At 39.8% G+C, this 18829-nt stretch overlaps 1 protein-coding gene across 1 annotated transcript in view; it reads right to left on the bottom strand.

Moving 5' to 3' along the window:
- Positions 1-18829, bottom strand: part of LOC149312754 (dolichyl-diphosphooligosaccharide--protein glycosyltransferase subunit TUSC3-like) — a 165808-nt gene that overhangs the window by 93920 nt on the left and 53059 nt on the right. Inside the window, exon 2 of the mRNA XM_089526981.1 lies at positions 14662-14831. Coding sequence (XP_089383107.1) covers positions 14662-14831 — 170 coding nt within the window. The remainder of the gene's footprint in view (positions 1-14661; positions 14832-18829) is intronic.

Genomic DNA, 18829 nt, shown 5'->3' with positions numbered 1-18829 from the left:
ATAAAAACACTTGGGTAATATGTTTGAGTTAATTTTATTAATGCATTCCCTCTCTTTAAATTTGAAGTCACCCACTAATTAGCACATGTTCTACCTTTTCTGGAATCTCAAGCTCATTAGCTTATATTTGTGTACATTTCCAACCGTGAATAGCAGATCAGAGACTATGTATTAAAAATGGGGGGGGGGGGGGGAGGCCATGCTAGCCCATAAAGGAGGGGGAGCCCATGGGTTTGTAATACATCCACCAAAACCACAGAAGTGCAGAAGATTTGGTAGTGTCAAGAATTCAGACACTTGCACAATTCTTAGGCACTGTGATCAGTTGCAATAAAGACCAAAGTGAGTCACAAAGGCTGCACATATTGCATTGATATGCTAAGTCAAAACCTAATGCATAAGGAATGTTTTGATTACTAAAGAGAATGAACGAAATGCACCCCCCTCCGAGAAATGACTACTCTACACCAGTATTATTGAAACGAGATGTCACATTAAATTTCTATGTCCCCTGCGTTCTCTGCTCAGATTTCTCAAACACTACTCAAACAGGTTTTATGTCTCCTTTGGGGACTGATAGGCACAGGGATAAACAAAAGGGAAATAATTCATAAATTGGAATGGGGGATGTCAAAACTGGAGAGTCATAACAGATAAGTGGGACCTGAAACGAAATGCTGTTGTATGGAGCGCTCCTGTTCAGGATTCCAGACAGTCATAGACCCACTTTCAGACATTTAGACAACCCACTGAAAAACATGCTCAGCCTCTGCTGGATATTCACCCCTTGTTGTTGTTTTGTGCCTTCAAGTCATGTCTGACCTATATGGTGACCCTAACGTGAATCTTTCATGGGGCTTTCATGGAAAAATTTGTTCAGAGGAGGTTTGCCCTTGCTTTCCCCTGGGGCTGAGAGCATGTGACTTCCTCAAGATCACCCAGTGGATTTCATGGCTGAGCGGGGAATTTAATCCTGGTCCCCAGAGTGATAGTCCAACACACAAAGCACTATGCCATGTTGGCTCACCTCTGCGTGACAGTAAAAAGACCATCTTTTCCCCTTTGCTTTTCCTTTCTTTTTTTAGCCGGAGAATATTATATCATGCACATAATGCTGTAGGGGTTTTTTTTTTGGGGGGGGGGAGGGGAGGAATGCAACTTTCTGATTTATTTTTCTTCTTTGGAAGAAGTTCCTGAAATGCACAAAAATCATTACAAATGAAAAAAAAAGTCTAATAATCTCATTAAATATGACAACATTTTTTTAAAAAAAATTTCATTATCACATGCAACAATGAAATAAGCAAAAGCTTACTTCCCTGTGTTCAGGATCTACCATTTTACTGTCCCTCCAGTTTATTTTTCTTCCTTTCACAAACATCATTTTGTGGCCACACAGTATACTGTTTTCGGGGGGGGGGGGGGTGGTCCTCAGCAAACCTGAACTTTCCTGAAGCTTGCAGATGCCACTGTCTTCTGCACAAGTTGTGTTGCTTTGCATGCACAGCAATTAACAGTTGGAAAATAAGTTTCCTATTATTTTATGAGTGACAGCATTGCAATGGTAAGCCAGGGAAAAACCTTGGTTTCAAATACCTGTTGAGGGCTGATGCTGTCCTGGACAGTTTAACATGTCTCAGCTTAACCTATTCTCAGTTTGCTAGCAGGAACAAAGCAGAATTACATATGTTCCCTTGAACTTATTAGTTGAAGGATTCAGTGTTAGTGTGACTGCTTTTGGAAGACCCTTTCTCTGGCACCCAAATCCCAAATTGTATTGCCTAGATGTCTCCATGAATGGCAATTAAGAATGGAATATATTTGAAAAAAAGGTCAAAATACACATTTCTCAAGTGGCTGAAAACCCTGATGAGAATTCTGGATTGAAGAGAATCTTTGTATTTCAGGACTTACTCTGTACAAAATTCACACACATGTATGTGTGTGCAGAAAACAGCATTTTCTACACACAAAATAGCACAAATATTATTTTCTATCAGGGAAATGCTTTTTCCTTGTGCAAAAAACCCACACTACACAGAAAAAGTCCTGAACAGTGAAAAATCTTTGAAAACAGGAAGAAAATTATTAAAATTACTTGTTGCTTTGACAACAAAGTAAAGAATTTCACTTTTAGAAGCCATCTGCTTTTGAATGGGTTACAAGTCTTTTCTTCGGTGTTTAAGTCAAAAAGGTTATCTTAATAAAAACAAAAACAGAATTGCACTTCCAAATGCTTTCACTTTTGTTTGGTTTTCCATATTTTTACTGGGGGGAAGGCATTATGTGAGGCCCTGAAGGATGTCAGGAGTGGAAAATTGGCTCCTGGGCCTATTACAGTTGCTCACTCTCAGGGTATGAGGTGCACTAACTGTTAATGGAGAAGCTGGAGTTACTCAGGCTTGTAAGTGGCCTTTCGTTAATGGTATATGCAAACATATAATCTACAGGTGCCCAGACAAGGAAACATTACTGAAGCCTCCCCCCTCCCACACACACATATGTACTTTGGTAAAAATAGTGCTTTCAGATATGCATGCAAGTGAGCTAGCAAAGTAATTTTTCAGGGTCAATACATTTTCTATTCTTATTACCAAGCCTGGAATAACTACATTTTATCTAAACATTAAAAAAAATGGAAAGGGTGTTTCAGCTAGTCACATAATTCCTAGAAATTGCTATTCTCCCATGGATGGGTTTGTCACAATCTTCTCTTAAGGGTAGTAAAAGTCACTGCAGCCCCATAAGCACAGTACACACCAGCGTGGAAGGATATGCTTCAACATTGCACTTCAGAATCTTTGTTGTGCTATCCCTCAACTCAGGCCCTTACAAGTTAAATTCATTACACAATTATAGTCTGTTATATAAAAATAAGGAATCTATCTACAAAAATAAGGAGTTATTCCTTAAAAATTAATTATTTTATTTCAATATAAGTTTCCACAGACTACTGTTTCAGAGGCAGTGGGTTGTAATTCATGCGAGTCTCTGGTGACTTATATTGGTTTATTCATTAAGGTGCCATATGATGCCTTTTTATATTGAAACAAGCTACTGTGGCTCTCTCCCTGAAAATCTGTTCTATGCCACCTGAAGAATTATTTCATTAAAAGATATGTTATAAACAAATGTATTAAACCAAAACACAACCTTAGATTTAATCTAGAATTTCTTTCTGCCGTTAGATGAACCCAAGAAAACAGGTTCTAGTCTAAAAAAACATCACTGATTATTTTCTTAAATCATACTCAGCTTTCTTCCAACCTCTGACCTCTGCCTCCTTCAACAGAAAAAGGATAGGACTATATCTGACAGATTATTCTATACACTCAGATGATATCTACTCAATTCTACTGGTGTTCTCCTCCTAGTTTTCTAGGGCTGCTGCCACTCTGCAAAATTAATGCAGCTTGATGCCAGTTCAACTACCATGGCTTCATACTGTGGAATACTAGGATTTGTAATTTGTTGTGGCATCAGAGGTCTCTGGCAGAAAAGGCTAAATACCTTACAAAACTACAAATCCCAGAATTCCATAGCTTTGAACCATAGTTGTTAAGATGGTGTCAAACTGCATTAATTATGCAGTGTAGATGCACCCAAGGTCTCAAGTGTTAACCCTTAATTTCTATCCATATATATTTTAGCCAAGGTAGTTCTGCTGCAATAAGACCACCGAGATGCATTACCTCAGTCAGTGACTGCCATATGGTCCAGTGAGAAGACAAGCTCATTGCTTCAGAAAACTCTGGTTTAGATATTCAAGGGAAAATGACAAAAAGAGTAGTAATTAAAAGTATAACACTCATGGCAGCACAAATGTGAAGAACAAAATAGTTGGCACAGACCAGCTCATTCCTCACTTCGGAATTGTGATTAAGAATGGACAGTAGGGCTGACAGCAGGCACAGCAGGTATCAAGTGACACAAGCTGTTTTTTATCTTGCTCTGGTCATGGGTCTTATGAAAAGGCTATTCAGTGAAGTGGAGCTCATCCAGTTATCAGCATTTACTCCAGCTCCTCTTACTTGCACAACATGAATGATGCTAATTTTATAGAGGTGCAAATGAAACCCTTGCATAACAGGAAAGCAATATTTGTGGAGTGACCTGATCCAAATAAAAGATTAAAATGTTGGCCAGGCCCAAGGGAACTGCAGCCCTCCAGATACTGTTGAAAAATGAAATAAAATAAAATGTGCCTCAGCATTAAAACTGATGAAGTCTGGAGTCCAGAATCTGTTGAAACTTCAGTCTAATCTGCATTGCAGAAATAATGTAGTTTGACACCACTTTAACTGCCATGGCCTAATGCTATGGAATTTTAGGATTTGTAGTTTTAAGAGAGATATGTAGCCTTCTCCGTTAGAATGCTCTGGTGCCCCCCCAAACTACAAATCCCAGGATTGCACAGCATTAAGCCATGGCATTTAAAGCAGTGTCAAACTGCAATATTTCTGCAGTGCAGATTAGACTTTCCAGAGGCCTCCCTAGATGTATAGAGTATACCCATATGTTATGATTGTACATTCCTCCATGTAATATATAAGGGAGAATTTCAGATAACTAGCACCCAAATCTGAGGCTCCTGCAATCCAGTGCTGGTGAGGAAGGATTCTGCAATTCTGAAACAAAATTACTGTACTCCTCAACAACTGATGTTACTGGCTTCTGTTCTTGCTTAACCTCCCTTCATTTCATAGCATCCCTAGTCATCTCAAATGTCAAAGAAAATGTCCTGGCGTTTCCTGTTAGTCCCTATTGAGTATACTCAGTGAATCAATTGAATTTACATAAATGTTTACCTACCAATTTTTTACTGATTCACTGGGTCTATTGTAGCCAGACTCAGCAGTAAAGTCTTGGCCCCTATTGGCACAACAAAATGGAACATTTTGCTAAACAGCACGATGGAAATTCTTTCACTTGGCATGTTAACGACTTCAGCCAAGTTTAAAGTGACACACGGTGGCTTGACAGAAGAGCTGTAAACTTCTCCACCTCTTTAAAGTAACATTTACATATACTACAATACATATTTAGACCCAAAGCACCTAGAGCAATTCTGCAAATATTGATTAAAATGGTTATAGCCGCAAGTACATGGTGCCCTTATCACTAATAGTATTGATCACTTACTATAGTGTAAGGGAGCCAGCCCATGGAAGCTGCTCTTACTCCTCGAAACCACTCCTCCTAGGACAGGAAGATTCTTCATCATACTGCATATGGTTCCAGCTGGAAGGATATCAAGTCCCACTACTGTCTCCAATCAGTTATTAGAGATCAGGAGCATCCCTCTACACCTCATGTACCCTTCTAGTTGAGCCCCAAATGCACATTAAGAGGAATGTTCATAATTTATACTCATTCAACAAAGAAAGATAAAACATCCCAACTGGACCTCCTTCAAGCAAGTCCGTTTCTCCATGAATATAGAAGAAATCCACATCTTCCTATTTAAACAGAAAGATGAAACAGGTTTCTGGGAGGGACCTGATGGTGACAACAGAGCAGCTTGGATTTAGGGCCTCATGTCCCATATCATTTTGTCTACTCACCTGGTTCAAGGTGGTCAATCTGTCCTAGGACCAAAACACTGCTCAGCTCCTGCTACAGCAGAAAGGAGAGCAGGGAGGATACAAGAACGAAAGCCCTCCATTTTCCTCTTCCATTTCTATTCATTCTCAGTCAGCCATTTGCATGACCACATGAGGCTAGGGATTATTATTTATTATGAGTCTTCAAGTAACTTTGATGTAGAGGTGGGTTTTTTTGAAAGCTGTATTCAGAGGAAGTTTCTCATTGCCTTGTTCTTAGATTGAGAGAGTGTGACTTGTCAAAAGTCACCCAGTGGGTTTGCATACTGAACAGGGATTCAAACCTTGGTCTCCCAAACTCCTAGTCCAAAACCTAAACCATAGTGGCTTTCAATTTCCATATGCATATAGCTTCAATATATGCCATGTTGGTGCCTTTGATATTTGGAATAATTTCTCTCATAACGGCAAATGATACCTTAAGGGTGTACTCCTACTCATACATACTTACATTAACATAAGCCCCACAGAACTATGTGGGCATTATTTCCACCAAACTGCACTGTAAAGAGTATTTCCCTCTTCCTGTTGATACCAACCCCCCCCCCCAAAAAAAAACTGACCATGTCTTACATTTACTTTCTAGTACCTTTCTGTCACGCTTCCACAGTCCTTATGGAATACTTAATTATACCATTCCTCCTGCAACCACACTGCTCCTTGCAAATTCTAATGATTGTAAAGTCCCCAAAAGTCCACACTGGGCAACTCTAGGCAAAAGACTACTTACATTCAATTGGAACTTGTTCTTTCTTTGGAGTTAAGACACACACATATAGGATTTTAGATTAATGGAATCGGTGGAGACAAAATGCAGGCTTCCAGATGATAGAAAACAATTTGATTGTGTGATGTCTAGCAGTCACTTTTAGAATGCTCTGAGTGAGGAAAGGGTACAGAAGGTAAAATTGATATTTTAGTATGGAAAAGTACTTTAACTGCAGGGGGCACACTGATTTTTATTCTTGTTTGAATTTCCATTCAGCCATTTATTTCCGCAATATTTAGCCAATATTTTATTTCCTTTAGGGGAAGGTTGTATTGTAGCTAAGTGTGCTAAGAAATAATATTACCATAATCCTTCCTACAGGCTATAAATGCATTTCCAATGCTATTAGAGAATGAAACATTAACCTTTATCATTGAGTCAATGTAAACACTTAAGTTCTTATTTCACACTTTAAGCTTTGCAGGTGCTACAATGCTCCTTGGAGATTCAGGATAGCCTTGTACATTATAGTGTGTAGCATGAGTGCATTCAAACCTTCCTTTTAATCTCCACTGAACAGGAAAGCCCTTGCACGCATGAAGGGTGTTATGCGTGCATCAGAATAAATATTATTGCATGTAACATAGTCATTCCTAACAACACTTCTGCTTAAGGCAGTTGTGTATGATCAATAATGTCACACAGTGTATTTCTTGCTATGTTTTACTCAGGTGAGTACCATATGCGAGTGTACTTTCAATTTTTTAATAACGTTGTCTCATTCACCTCTTTTCTAGTCAGGACATCATGCAGGCTCCACACTGATATTATAGATGTGGTCAAAGCTATCTGAAAGATCACATCTCTCAATTTGAACCTGCCTCCTCTTCTTCCGTAGCCTTGCCGGCTTTTTTCCTTACCCAGGCCTGGGGCCTTCTAGATCTGGGCCCGCCTCAGTTCTAGGAGGAAAAAGAAGGCGGAGGGGAGGGAGGGAGGGAGGAGAGGAGAGGAGCTAGGAATAGACCCCTGGAGTACGTTCCTGACTCCTCTCCCTCCCTCCTTGCCACCTTCCTCCTCCTCCTGGAGCTGAATCGGGGCCAGAGCAATGAGACCCCAGGTCTGAAGAGAGCCTGCCGGGGAAGGAGGAGGAGGAGGCGGAAACGAAGGCCCAGGTAAGGAAGAGAACCAGCAGGGGGAGAAGGAGGAAGAGTAGGAGAGGGAAACAGAGCACCGTCATACTGGTTCAAGGCACACTCTCTGGCCAAGTCACACTATCTGGCCAAGTTATACTCTCTCAACCGGAGGGAGAAGGGGGAGGAGGGGGAGGCAGAGGAGGGCCCAGGAGCACTCTAGCCAGGCTCCCTACAATCACATCTGCATTGACCCTGACCTTCAGATACCACTTTTTGCTGGGATGCTGCCAGGGCTGGCGTTTTTTTAAAAAAATAATAATTTGACACATTGACAGAATATGCAAACATTCCTGCTAGATATTTTTTTTAAAGAAAAAGGAGGGGGGAAGCACCCATGCCATTTACAAATGGATGCAGCAGATACATGACACGTCACTATTGACGACAGCGGAAGTGAATATGCAAATCATTTGATTGACAACAGGGAGGCTCCATCTTAAGTCGCTACTTTTGTAAAGTGTGAACATCAGTGGGGTAAATTGCACTGGGGAAGTTCGATCAGGGTAAAGGTAATGGGAGCTTCTTTCCTGAGGGAATCAGTATGGGGATTACCAGATCTGCTCAGATCTACCCAGGGCAAAAAGGCTAGTGGGAATGGGGCCTATGATTGGTTCACCTTCGGGTCATCATAAGCCAAACATTAATGGAAGACACACAGCAACAACTTGTTCCAAGTTTGGAAAGAAAAGCAGGATATAAATAAAGATAGTAATGATAATGATAATAATTTTCTCTGAAGGAAAGAGCTCTTGCAAAAATTGAGTATCCATTATCCAAAATGCATGGAACCAGAAATGTTTTGTATTTCAGATTTATTTATTTCTTGGATTTTGGAATACATGTATTTACATATACATAATGAGCCATAATGAGACTGCACATAGATTGAGAATCTATAAAATGGCAAGAGATGTGGATTCCCACCATTTCACAGATCCTTGCTTTTCTCTCCTGCTATCTGCCTCACTACAGCTACATACTGTGCTACTTGCATTGTAGCTGAAAAAGTTTTGGATTTTGGAGCACTTCAGATAGGAAGCACTCCACCTATAGTCTGCCTAGGAACTTGAAAGCAGCCAGATATACTCCCTTCCAAACTTCCCTCACCATTCTCCTGTCTCCAAAGAAGGGTGATTTAATCCCTAAACTATAGGGTGACATACTTTGGACCTCTTGATGTTGTTGAATTGCACATCCCAAGGCCATTGCTAGCAGAAATAAAAGTGAGAAATTATGGGACTTACAGCTCCAAAACATCTGAAGGGTGACACAGTTTGCATCTAGACTTTTTGTCTGAGACACCCGAGATAGCAACCAACCCTGTTTGTAAGCTGTCCCAAAAGTTTCTGGGATTTTCCAAGGTTCAGCACCATGAGACTAAACCCTGACCTCCTATCCCAGGAGTTCAGAGCTACGAGTGGAGGGCTTGGATTCATCTCATGTTGTACTTGGTTGTAGGGTACTCAGGAAGTCTCAAAATTTCAGTATGTTTCCATAAGCAAGATCTTTTCACAGCAAGTCCCAGAATGCCTAGGCTGTAGACTTGCAGAGGACACCCAAAGAGTTACAGAAAAAAAGGTTAGAGAGTTCAGAATAAGTGGGAAAACACATGGCCAATAGATGGGGAGAGCTGACATAGAAATGAGATTGAGCATTAGACTCTGCTAAAGTTAGACTGGCAATATATTTTTAGAGATCTCACACAGACATTTTCTAATTTTTCCCAGTTTATTTGAACAACAGATACAATCAAACCTTCATACAGATTCAGTTAATAGCCTGAACAGCAGCTTTATGCTAAGTGGAGGTAGCTTTTTCACTGCATTTGCAGAGAAAAATTGATAGTTTCACTGAGGTACCTTACAGAAAAGGAGATGGAGAGAAAGTAATTTTCATGGAGCTAATGATTAGCTCCCAGATGATCAGCTGAACTTTAATGATAAGGGACAGACCAAACTGGTGCTCTGACTGCCTTCATTAATGCAGATGTCCAAGGCAGGGTGGAAGGCACTTCAGATGACCTAAGGAACAACTTTTTGACAAGTGGAAAGGCATACAATTAAATGCTGCCCTATTGTGTCATGGCAGGGTTTATCAGGGGGAAAAGTGGAAGGAAAAAAAGGAGGAAAATCTTTCCAGCCTGAGGATGTTCAAGCAAATTAAGCAAGTCTATTCATAATTTATTCTCCTTGTACCAGCCTCTGGGTGGGGCAAGGATCAATGGCAAAGACTGAAGCCTGGCCCTCCAACCATTTCACTCCCACTCTAATTTAAGACTGCAGTATGCACTGCCTATACACAAAGTTTGTCTTCAACTCTTAGAATCTCTTGGGGGAGAAAGCAAAACGAACATCTCAGTAAACAAGATTCTGTACTCAGTATGCAGTGGTATGATCACAGAAGAGACAAATGCAGGCAGACAATCTTAACCATGACTCTATTTTCTTAAAAGAGCTAAGCATCACTTTTACTGTCTCAGAAAAGCTTGTGCCTGTATGTATGTGTACACACACACACACTCCATCATACATATTTCAAGCCCTTTTCTATAGCAGTACTTTGGATTACAGTTAACTGAAGCCTTAAAAATCTTTCCCAATGTCTTCTTAAAAATGCAAAACACAACCATTTAAAAGAGACCAAAGCTTTTAAAAATGTCTGGCCTTCAAATGGGGTTGAACTGCAGTTCCCATTCTCTCACACTACTGGATGGGGTGGCTAGGATTGATGGGAGTTACTGATTGTATCTGCACTGCAAAATAGTGCAGTTTGATACTGTTTTAACTGTCATGGCTCAATGCTATGGAATTCCGGGATTGTAGTTTTCTGAGATATTTAGCCTTCTTTGTCAGAGAGCTCTCGTGCCACAAATCCCAGGATTCTATATGATCAAGCTATGGCAGTTAATGCGGTGTCAAATTGCATTATTTCAGCAGTACAGATGCAGCCAGCCTAATGCTATCCAGAAGAACAGTGTTCCCCACCCCATTTTAAAGATCTTTTTTATCTGAATTATAAGAAGCCCAAAGATAAACTATACAGAACAGCAACAGCATTCAACAGAAATTCCTTGTACCATAAGCAGTTCTGAAATAATTTCAGAGCAGTTCCATGAAGAAAGTAAAAACAAACACCCAAGTTCATAAGAAAAGGAGCAGTTGTATTTTGTATTTGCTCTCTTGGCTTTGTAATCCGCCTTGATTCCGCAAGGAAAAGGCGGAATATAAATAAATCATAATATTACTATTATTATTATTAGTTCTACTGAAATTATGTTTTCTCCACACTCTGTAGTGAGAAATATTGCACTGAAACCTGCTGTGCAATTACTTTGAAAACATCAAGACAGCTGGAAGAAATAAATGCTAAGATAAAATAATAACAGGAATAGTGATACGACCATTTGTTTATAATTAAGGATGCAAATCTTTGCTCATTTTATTCTCACTATCAAGAATGAATCCTTTTATAGGTCTGCTCCCAGCTGTTTGAGATTAGGCAACGGTCACCCGCCTCGCCGGGCAGACTGTTTTGCCGCTAGACGCAGCTGGACTACAAGCCTCAGAGTGCTCTGGGGCTTGCCCGGCTCCCTATTGGTGCGCGGGGGTGGAAGGGGCGGCCCTTCTGCTCCGCGACGCTGTGGGAGCCGGTTTCGTTGGTGCGGGGCTTCTGGTCCTCCAAGGCTGCCCATTGGTGGGCTGGGCCTTGGAGGTGGGGCCCCGCACAGCACGCAGGGAGGGAGGGGCCTAGGCCTATTTAAGGCCGTGTTGCTGGCCTCTTCCCTCAGTCGGTTGCTTGACTTCGAGCAGAGCGGAGCCAAGCTGTGGAAGGGAGCAAGTCTTGGTGCTTCTCCCACCTGCCCACCACTGTTGTTAGGTGGTTTTTTAGTCACAACTTGGCGGCAGCATAGGCCAGGATCTGCACGTTGTGGTACCAGGGCTATGGAGCTCTGGTTTGGGAGTCAATAGGTACCCGGGGGCGAATAGGGCAGGCGTTTGGCCATTGCGGGAGCCAGAATGCAGGAGCGTCTCCCGGTGACTAGGAGCTTTGTGAATTGGTGAACGCAAGACAAGGTTTGCGGTCAAGTTGTGTTCCTTAGCCCCTAGGTCATCCCAAGCACCGGGTGGGTGCCCGGTTTGGATAATCAGACTACATCGGGTGGTTTGATTGCACAGATCCTGACCTTATGCTTTGTGCCAACCCTACCAATTGTTTGCAAATAAAGTTGTGGCCTTACTTCCAACATGTTGTACTGTGGTTATTTGACAGCAACATCTGAGGCAAGAACATTTCTGTGCATTTTTCATTTTTTTCCCTGTGAAAACTTCATTTTAAAAATGATGATTTCAAACATTTATTTAAAAATTACAAAAAAGACAAATTTCATCTAGAAAACTTTGGTTTGTGCAAAAACATACAATATTTTTTGTGGAAAGTTTATTGTGCAAAATAAATCTCACCCCTGTCAAAGAAACCCCAACTTTTTAACACAATTGTCCCCAAATGTGGAAAGTTTCATGCAGGTTAATCTTTTTCGATCTATTTGTGAGCATTCTTTACATCCCTATTCATAAAACTCGCCAAGAATGTATGCTGAATGCAGAGCAAAGAAATCAACCTCTGTATATACTTACAACTCTCTGCTTTTAATTACTTGGCAATTTGAGTGACTTCAGTCTTCTGTTATTATTTTTCAGGTGCAGCATCATCAACTTCGTTTAATTCATATTATACCCTACAGCAAAGCCAGATCTCAATTTCACATTTATTTTAAATGTTTTGAACTAGAAGCAATGAATTAATTGGTTCTTATTTTAGGTGTCCAACTGCATTCTGCTGAAATGACTATGCCTGCGGTCCTAATATTTACTTGGAAATGAATTTCACTGAAATTAATGGCACTGTGTTTTGAGACTATGGCACCCAACAGGATGAACCTTAAGTCATTTTTTCCACTGCAATAAATGGGGTCCTCTTATTAAATGGCAATGTTTGTACAGTATTAAATCCTAGTAACAAAAAATGTACACATCATTTGACACATAGTTGGGGGATGCAGTGGCTCAAGTGGCTCAAGACACTAATTCTGTTGATTGCAAGATCACCAGGTTGGCAGTTCGAGGGCCAGGTGCTGCATGACAGGATGAGCTATCATCACTAGTCCCAGCTTCTGCTGAACTAGCAGTTTGAAAGCATGCAAATGCCACTTCGGTGGGAAGGTAAACAGCGTTCTGTGCAATCATGCTGGCCACATGATCGCAGAGTCGTCTCTGACAACGCTGGCTCTTCGGCTTAGTAATGAAGATGAGCATTGCACCCTATGGTCGGACATGACTTGACAACTGTGTAAACAGGGAGTACCTTTACCTCTTACCTTTCTCTACTCTGACATGAGGGAATGTGTTGCTGGCTGTTTCCCTTAATAATCACAATGACAACAAATTAAAGTTATTCTCATTATTTCAGAATTTTATCTTCCAGAGGATGAAATAGTTTCTCAGCAACAAAAAAGAGACCACAGTCCCTTTGTCAAGTCAATTTGAGCATGCCAACCTGACCTAAAAAGAAACTTAAAAGAATGTGTGTGTGTGTGTGAGGGGGGAGTTGAAGATGTATATAAGAGAATTTAAGGAGCTGTATAAAGCAAATAATATCCATATAGAAAAGCTTTGTGTACAGCCTACCTGATCAAAGGTGCAGATCACATGACCTAGTGTCTGCTAAACTTCAGACAAAGTTGGCCAGAGGGGTGCCAGTGCCATTACATTTAAAAAATAGATATCTTCCTGCCCATCATTGCAGTGTTTCCCATAACATTAAAAAATCCTTCAAAACTTTTTCAATTCTTTCACATGACACAGGGAATGCAGTGAGTTATGGAATCTACAAGGGATGCACAGAATGTGTGCACCATTAAAAGAAAGAGAAATATTATTATGGTCTCATAAATTACATACTGTATATACTTGACTATAAATCAAGTAATTTATGCCCAAAAATTGACCCTAAAATCCTGGGTTGACTTATATATGGGTCAAGACAGTAATCATGCTTAGAAAGATCCTGAAAGAAGCACCACCCTGTGTGCCTGGGCAGTGATTTATGAAAAAGCAGAAAGAAAAACAGCAGGTGTTAAAAACTTCTCTCCCCACAAAAACTCACATTTAAATCCACTTATTTTCTTTCCCCGTCTGATGTTAAAACCTTTTCTTCCAGCACTTGGGAAGTGGTATTAGGTGGTCGGGAGAGGTCCAGAGGAAAGGGAGGGATGGAAGTGGTGTTTTCCCCTGTAGACCCTTTGCTATAGTCCCCTACGCTTTACCATCAACTTATCCATGGGTCATGCCAAAGTCTATGATTTTGACCCTAAAACCTTCCCCCGACTTATACATAAGGTTGACTTGTACAAGCGTATATAGGGCAGATATCATCAGGTGTTTAAGGCATGCAGGCATGGGCTCAATTAGCTATTTTCATAAACATTATGTAGCATTTTAGGCATCCAGGCCTCTTGATTGCTTAACTGATATAGGCTACTTTCATTAAGATTTTTGTTTAATTGGAAGGAGGGGATCTAGAATATTGCAAATTAAGTAAATAATTTCTTGATTTTTGCAGTGCATTGCTTTCTATAGGTCCAATCAGTAGACTGTAAAAGGTTACAAACAAACCCTGTAAATGGACTCAAGATGTTCCAAACAGTTCAGCAAAAACTCAGTCAGTCAATCTAAACATCAAGAACCCATCCACCCAACCAATCAAGCCTTTTATATATATCTTACCTTCTTCAAAGTGTGGAACTCAAGGCATCTTACATATTAAAAAGAAATACAAACAAAACCACATATAGATAAAGACACAAAACAAGTTAAGATAATCAAAGATCATCAGGCCAATAGCTGCATCTGGGAAATCAAGCATAATTTTTTTAAGAAATAGAAATTAGTAAATAGATAAAGAATAAATAGAACAGATAAAATCAAGAGAAAGGTTGGCTTTACCAGGGCCACACCTAAAATAAAATTTGGTGTATTAATTATGCAGTTGGAAAATAAACATTTTAGTAAAAATGTTTACTATAAACAAGAATGAGCAAGGAATGGAAGAGACAAAAAAGAAAAAAGTAAAAAGACCTGCTTCCAAGGCTATAACTTACCGACAAACAGAGCATTGCCTCTGTGGCTGGAGAGCTGTAAACATCACAATCACTGAATAGTTGCGAGGTGGGGCCTTCACAAATCTTCTAAATTTGTCTCCATTCATGCGGATAACTGAGCGCCTTGAACTCCACTCCATAAGCTGTTCCACCTTCTCAGCTAAAAGATTCTGCAATTGAATACAATGAGAAAAGTTGACCCCTTATAGCATTTTTTTTAAAAAAGCATGACATGTGCCATGATGTAGTTTCAATTCAAACAGTACTTTTTAAATAGGATAGCATTCAAAAAGGAACTCTCTGCATTTTGTACATCTTACTGGATCAGATAAGCTTTACAGATGCATAATGCTGGAATAATCTCCTTATGGAAAGGTCAGGACAAGAATGGGTGGTTCTGATTTCGGTGGATATGAAATTTTAAGGCAGCTACCCAACACGCTGAACTTATTTTTAATATGAACGATAAAGGAACTATCTAATGTGTTAGACGTGTTTGAGGAGAGGAGTTCAGCACCTTGGATAACTCATCTGAAGTTCAAATCAAAACCTAGAGCAGATTCACAGCCTCAGTTGACACTGGAACCACCAACCACCACTGACATTTTGTCTCAAGCAGTAACTTCTGCAAGCACAAAGAGGCTTCCATTCAAACAATGGCTCACTAAAAGGGAAGCATCTGAATAGATAGACACCTAACATAAGACCTGCTCAGAACTGATTGAAATTAAGTATTGGAATTAGTCCTTGTACAGTAATCTCACCCATATATTCACTAGCTCCACCCCTACGTCTTCCCATAAACCTGAGGACTACTGCTGACCTGACCCTAGACTCACCTATTTCCTGTACATTCAAAACAAGGAGGACTGTTGTGGGGTGTGTTGTTATAGCTGGCACATGGTAATGATGCAGCCTCCTGATCTTTGCCTAGCTTCTCTCCCTCCTATTGTCAGATACCTCTACTAGAATTGAGTATCAACATGGTGTGGAAAAAAAACATGCTTACCAAAAAAGATGTTCACTCAAAATCAGTCAGAATCATTGTCAGAGAAAATTACAGTTGCCCCTTCTTATCCTTGGATTCTGCATCCATGGATTCCAACATCCACTGCATGAAAATTTATCCCCCAAAAAAATATTAAAATAAAAAAATACCAATCCTTAATTTTGCCATTTTCTATAAGGGACATAATGTTACTACACCACTATATACAATGGAACTTGAGCATCCACAGATTTTGGCATCCATGGAAAGTTCTAGATCCAAATCATAGCAGATGCCAAAGGCCCGCTGTATATTAGATCTCAAAAGCTTCTATATAAAATACTTAAATATTCTTATGAGTTTTCAATATTGCAACATTCTGAAGCGTGAAAAAGAACAAATGAACTTGTGAGTTAAGGATCTGACCAATGCCTGCAGAGGCACTGACCTATGGGAGAAGTCAGTCAGGAGCCACAGCAGAAGAGTAGAGCCAGATCCAAACATGGACAGAATTCACAGCACTGAGCTCTTTGTGTCCCATCATTCTTCACTACCCACCCAGAAGAAGACTGTGCTATTGCTTGAGGGGTCACCAGGAGAGCAAGAATGAGACACCAATAGAGGATGCAAGCTTCCCACCCTGGCTTTAAACAACAAAATGAACTGAATTCAAGGTGTTTTCCACACTTTTACAGCTGATAACAATACACAAGGCATATCCATAAAGTGCAAGTACAATCTCACAGTTTCCAACATTATAGCGGTACCGTGCTTTGCACAACTCAAATTTCTGTGGGGCAAAACCTATGGGAAAACTATGGGAAATTCACTTGAATTTCCAAATATTATCCCTTTAAGTGCTAAAGTTCCCCCAACTTTCATTCAATACATTTAATTTAGAAAGGGAGAAACATTGTCAAAATAACAATTGTTTCAGCAGCATGCATGCTTTGTTTTCATCTTTTTTTCAGCAGGTATGTCATGGCAAGGGAGGGAGAGGTGAAACTGCAACATGTACACTATCCTGTTAATCTACTAGGCAACACTGCCTGTAATGAGAGTAAAGTCAATGAATTTCCTATCTGAGCTCACTGTAAAGATTTCCCACAAAGAGGTGCCAAGTTAGTGTTTCACTCTTTCCCCCCGCAAACAATTTTCCAAGGAAATATGCTAAGAATGGTAATTAAAGAAGTATTATATTAGTAATACACCAATAGCACCGACAGGACTGTGTTGCCATCTTGTTCAGGGTTCCAGCCACATTTCCTCCAGGCATGGTCTTTAAATATCCCTCCCCTTCACAAGTTCTGAGTTTCATCTACACTTGTTGCTCTATATTTTATGGCTACTCTACATGCTCAGTCCTCAGCAATTTATATTTGGGGATGAGGAGGGTTTCTGCCTTAGCTTTCTACAATCACATACACTGTGAGTTCTCTTGCCCTACCTATATATACTCTCTCTTGTTTCTCTATTGCTTCACTCTGGTGGCACTCTTCACAAGAGTTTGTTATTAGAAGGAATGATCACCGTTATAAAAGCCTTTATAGAACTAACCTACAGACCCCTCTATCACAAGAAATGAAGGGCAGCATATTGAAAGGTCTTTACTTAAGTGATTTTTTTTATCAACTGTTCTCAAAAACTGACTTCCCCAAATTGCTTCTGTAAGTAACTAACCACGAACTGCTCCAGCAAGGTCAAAATGTTCTCTTTTTTTTTATTGGCTACCAACCTTAGCAACTTGCTTCATGGAGAAGTCGAACTCATTAATCCAAGATTTTGCTGCATGACCCATTAAGAGTTTTACTATGGAAGTACGTTAGCCAATACTAAGGAAGAAAATAAATTGAGAGTACAGGCTGTTCAGTTCAGGATAATATTAATGCAGCAAGGGCAAGGTGCTATGCTCAGTTCCCAAAGAAGAAAGAGCAGGGTGTTACAACACCTTAGCTGCAGCAAAAAACAACTAGCTACTCAAACATTAATGTCAACAGAGTACATTGCCATCTTGAAGACAAGCAAACTTCCTGCTTTAAAACATGGGGGCTACCAGAAAATGCTGCACAGCACTCCACTGTTTGAGTAGGTTCATATAAAAATGAACAAATGGTTTAACAGCTTTGGTAAGATTTGAACTAGGTGACAAAGTATCATTAAATAGCAGATGAGGGACAACAAACACACAGATTAGGCTGTGTTCTTTCATACGCTGTTTCTGAACTTATAAACATCTAGGCCAGCAATTTGAAAATGGAATATAAGTATAATTTATGTTATGTTTTATATGTGTTTTAAATAAGAAATAATTAAAAGCTTAAAAAGAAGAAAAAAGAAAGAAAGAAATGGAATATACAGTATATTTAAAAGCTGATAACCACAGGAGGGTTTTGTGCTTGAATAAGAACCAAAAGGCTAGTAATTTCTTCTGTCATCATCATTAACAGCAAAAATAATGCATTTTGTGCAAAACCCAATGTTTTTGTGCAAAAACAGAGTAACTTGTTTAAAAAAACCCTATTGTTTTGTGCAAAAAAATAGGATTTTCACAACAACATCTAAAAATGCATAAATCACATGAAAATGTACAAAATTCCCTGTAATCTTGCCCAGTAAGGTGAAAGCTTTTTAAAATTTTCCTTCATGTGTGCAAGAACAAAATAAGCAAAGACTCATTCCCCTATTCTAGAGAAAAGGAGAATTTTGGACTACTTAAGATTTTTTTTCCTCTGATCTTGATGGCATTATTTATCACACCATCCATTCCATTTGTTTTGCTAAGACTGAAACTCTGGATAACTAATAACAAAAACAGCAAATCAAAACATCATGAAAATCAAAATCACAACATTTAAAAGACACTAGATCAGTAGTGAATGAATCTCTCCAGGACTACATCAAAGTCTGAAGAGTCCAGTTCACTGGACTATATTGCAATCCAAGGAACGGAATAAATTGAACTGTGAGTGAGAGAGAATGTATGTTAGTCCCAAGCAGGGAGTGACCTAAATCACATGGTTACTTTGAAAAAGAGAGGGGGGGGAGTTTGCATGGAGGAAATCCCTATCTATCTAAGGAAGGGGAAAGAGAATGCAAAAATTATCCAACACCTTGCAGTAGTGGGCACAACCAAAGGCAAAAAGGCTGGGCCCCAAAAGAGGTTAAAGCTCTTATTGCCAG

The sequence above is a fragment of the Sceloporus occidentalis genome, unplaced genomic scaffold (assembly GCF_023333645.1).
Source record: "Sceloporus occidentalis isolate IW3139 unplaced genomic scaffold, rSceOcc1.0.p SCAF_5, whole genome shotgun sequence".
Lineage (NCBI taxonomy): Eukaryota > Metazoa > Chordata > Lepidosauria > Squamata > Phrynosomatidae > Sceloporus > Sceloporus occidentalis.
The sequence above is the reverse complement of the archived record's forward strand: the minus strand, read 5'-3'. Positions and strand labels throughout refer to the sequence as shown.